The following is a 3,046-nucleotide window of genomic DNA, read 5'->3' as shown; positions in this document are numbered from 1 at the left end:
TGAATCTTTTTCAATCAGCAAGTAGCCCTAAAATATTATAACGTAATCGGTTGATTGTCACAAGGAGTCCTTCGGTTTGTCGATACACAATTTGGCACAAAACCGTTAACATGTGGCTTGTTAATATAACTGTGAAAGTTAAGCGGCACCGGAAAATCGCATATGTTACACAAACAAGTCAGCAAGTAATTATGCCACTTTAAAAATTTTAAAAGCATTTTACTGTCTGCCAAAAAGTCTGCTGTTCCTCATCCAGCAGGGCCTTTAAAAGACTTGAAATAGAGCGTATCATCCCGACGTATTCCTTTTCCCTTAACATGTTGTGAAGTCCTTGAGACTTCAAAATTGTCAAAGTCAGAAATTCCGAAGGATCCAGCTCCAATAGCTGAAAATCCCGCCTTTGGTTTGTTGCTTGTACTCACGTTGAATACGAGATTACCGTTAAGGAATCCCGTTACCTGACCCTCCACGGTCGTGCTTAAACCCAGTTTGTTCCAATCTGCATTCACACTCACGCTGCCGGATTTCAGCAGCCTGGTTCTAGACAAATCATTGGTTAATTCGTATTTCTGAACTTCTGGAAATACAAAAAAGAAATAACCCTGAGCTCCAAAGGTCTGACAGCCTCCCTGATCAACTCGGTTGGCCACAAACACGCTGTCCGATCCGTTCACTTCACCTGTTCTTGCCTCAACCTCCACGTGGACATCTCTCCACTCCACACTACCTATAACATTTAGGGGAAATGCCAAGTTGATGTACGGACACCAATCTATGGGATCTTCCAGAACAACTTGACGGAGAACTTTACTTCGGTTGGCATCGCTGGATTTCACCACCTCAAAACTCCCCACTTGCTGAGCAAAGTTATTTGGTTCGCCATTTTCTGGATAGCCTTCGAAATTCTCACCATACGGCAGTGGGAATGGTTGGTAAGGCGGTGGCGTGGGAGCATTTCCATGTCCGCCTCCTTTCAGCGTTGTCAGTGTATACACCTCATCGATGCCAAGTTCTAACGTAACCGTCCCATTAACCACGGAAACCGGGCTCATCTGCTTGAAAAACACACTTGGAGTACCACTGAATTCCAATTTAGTGTACCACATAGCTAAAGAAGTTATCTTAGAAAAACTTCCTTTCAAAACGAATGTTACGTTTTGCCTTTGGTCGTAGTAACTGGGAATAAGAGTACTGAGGGAGTGATCACTTGACATTGTTTCTATAATTATGGTGAGTCCCACCCCATTTTTACTCATGGCAACAAAACTTCCACCTTTGTCAAGTTTTCCCACACCTGAACCGTGCTTGAGGTATTTCCAGCCGGGTTGAGTAAATTGGGTCGTATGAGCAGTTATCCAAATAGGCGACTCTACTACATAGTGCCCACACCATGGTTGCATCGCAGTCATAAGACCAGCTCTGTCAAAAGACAACCCATCGTAATAGGCTGCAATCAAATTCCAGGCTATGGTTGCTGTCATTTGACCATTGATATAGTTTTGATTCAGAATTCGAGCCCAGTACTCAGGCCCGGCAGAGCCGCTCTCTTCTGAAGCCCAAAGCTGTTTGCCTGTCTGTACAGCCGCACCCGTGGACATTGTTCCCGGGTAGTGAACACCAATGAAATCAACAACATCGGCCAATTCGGAATTCTTAAGAATATCATCAGCTATGGCCCATGTTTTGTCATCTGCTGCAACTATTTTTGTTTGGTTCAATCCATTCTCATCCAGCATTTTCCTCAAGGTCAAGACGTAATTAACGTTGTAATCCTTTTCATTCCAAATGCCAATGTAGTCGATGGTAACGTTGTAGTATGTTTTGGCCCCTTTGATCCACCGTACTATGTAGTCTGCCGTGATAGTTACGTTCGTGTACGGACTATCTGTCCCCTGTCCCACCCATCCGGGAAAAGACCAGGGAAGGCCGTATAGCAAGATGTCCGGGTTTCGCTTTTTTGCTTCCACCATTAGCCACCACTCGTATCCACGTTTATAGTTTTCATCCCAGCTGTCATGCATATGAGAGGCCTCTGTGCCCTCAGATGTCTGTGAATCACCGCCGATTTCTACTTTCAATATCTGCAGGGCCGCCCCGTAATCCGGTTTGAAGAGATAATCTAGGATCTCTCCTAGTTGTTGTTGTGGATAGTTCACAAGCAGTCGCGAGGTGGCGCCACCGCCACTGATTCCTCCAATGCCGTCAAACGTTCGCCCGTAACCATCTGAGTCATCAATATGACACTCAGAGGCGTGCGTACTGCAATACACGATCGTTGTGAACACCAAAAAAGCCCATATAATGCTGCTGTTAAATTGCGACATTCTGCAGTTCTGCTATCCTGAAAATATTATGGTTACATTGTTTTACACTTACATGAGGTATTCATGTTCTAGGAAGGAATAAAACTCGACACTTCATTCACATAATACTGTGTACTACATGACATCTGAACACAAAATGTACAGTAGGGCATAAAAGTGAAAGTTTTTGAAAACTCGATTGCAAATAATACGCTAAGAGTCTCGAAATGGGTTGAACTGTTTTTAACATTTGGGTCAAACTGTATTCTTCCACTCATGGTAAAGTTGAAGCCTTACAGGCGTTGTGTTTATAGGACAGATCCCAGTGATTTTGGAGGTTGAATCGGTGCCGCTTTTTTATGCCATTTCCAGCATGTACGAAACTGAAAAGCTGACATTTAGACAACAGTGAGAGGTTGATCGTGGTTGAGTGGTTAAAACGTTCTTTTTTTTAACTTACTAGGACGCATATCATTTTGTTAATCCTGGTCTTACAAGGGAGTCTTCGCGATGTTTTCGGGTGTATGTATGCATGCGTCGTACTTAACTGTTCCCAGGAGCTTCTCACCAATGCGATCGATGTGAGTTCAAGTCCGGATTATTCTGGCTTTTTCTCTGGCCGTAGGTGGGAAGGTCTGTCAGCAACCTGCGGATGGTCGTGTGTTTCCCCCGGGGCTCTGCCCGGTTATCACCCACCATAATTTTGGAGTACGGCGTAAAACACCAATAAAATAAATAAATAA

At 44.0% G+C, this 3,046-nt stretch overlaps 1 protein-coding gene across 1 annotated transcript; it reads right to left on the bottom strand.

The window, feature by feature from the left end:
• Window positions 1–248: 248 nt before the first annotated feature.
• Window positions 249–2,324, bottom strand: LOC135465433 (galactocerebrosidase-like). The gene has a single exon (XM_064742673.1). It carries the CDS (start codon window positions 2,322–2,324, stop codon window positions 249–251), a length of 2,076 nt encoding a protein of 691 aa, XP_064598743.1.
• Window positions 2,325–3,046: the final 722 nt, after the last annotated feature.

Source organism: Liolophura sinensis, chromosome 5 (genome assembly GCF_032854445.1).
Source record: "Liolophura sinensis isolate JHLJ2023 chromosome 5, CUHK_Ljap_v2, whole genome shotgun sequence".
In the NCBI taxonomy this organism is placed as follows: Eukaryota; Metazoa; Mollusca; class Polyplacophora; order Chitonida; family Chitonidae; genus Liolophura; species Liolophura sinensis.
This window is presented reverse-complemented; position numbering and strand designations above follow the sequence as displayed.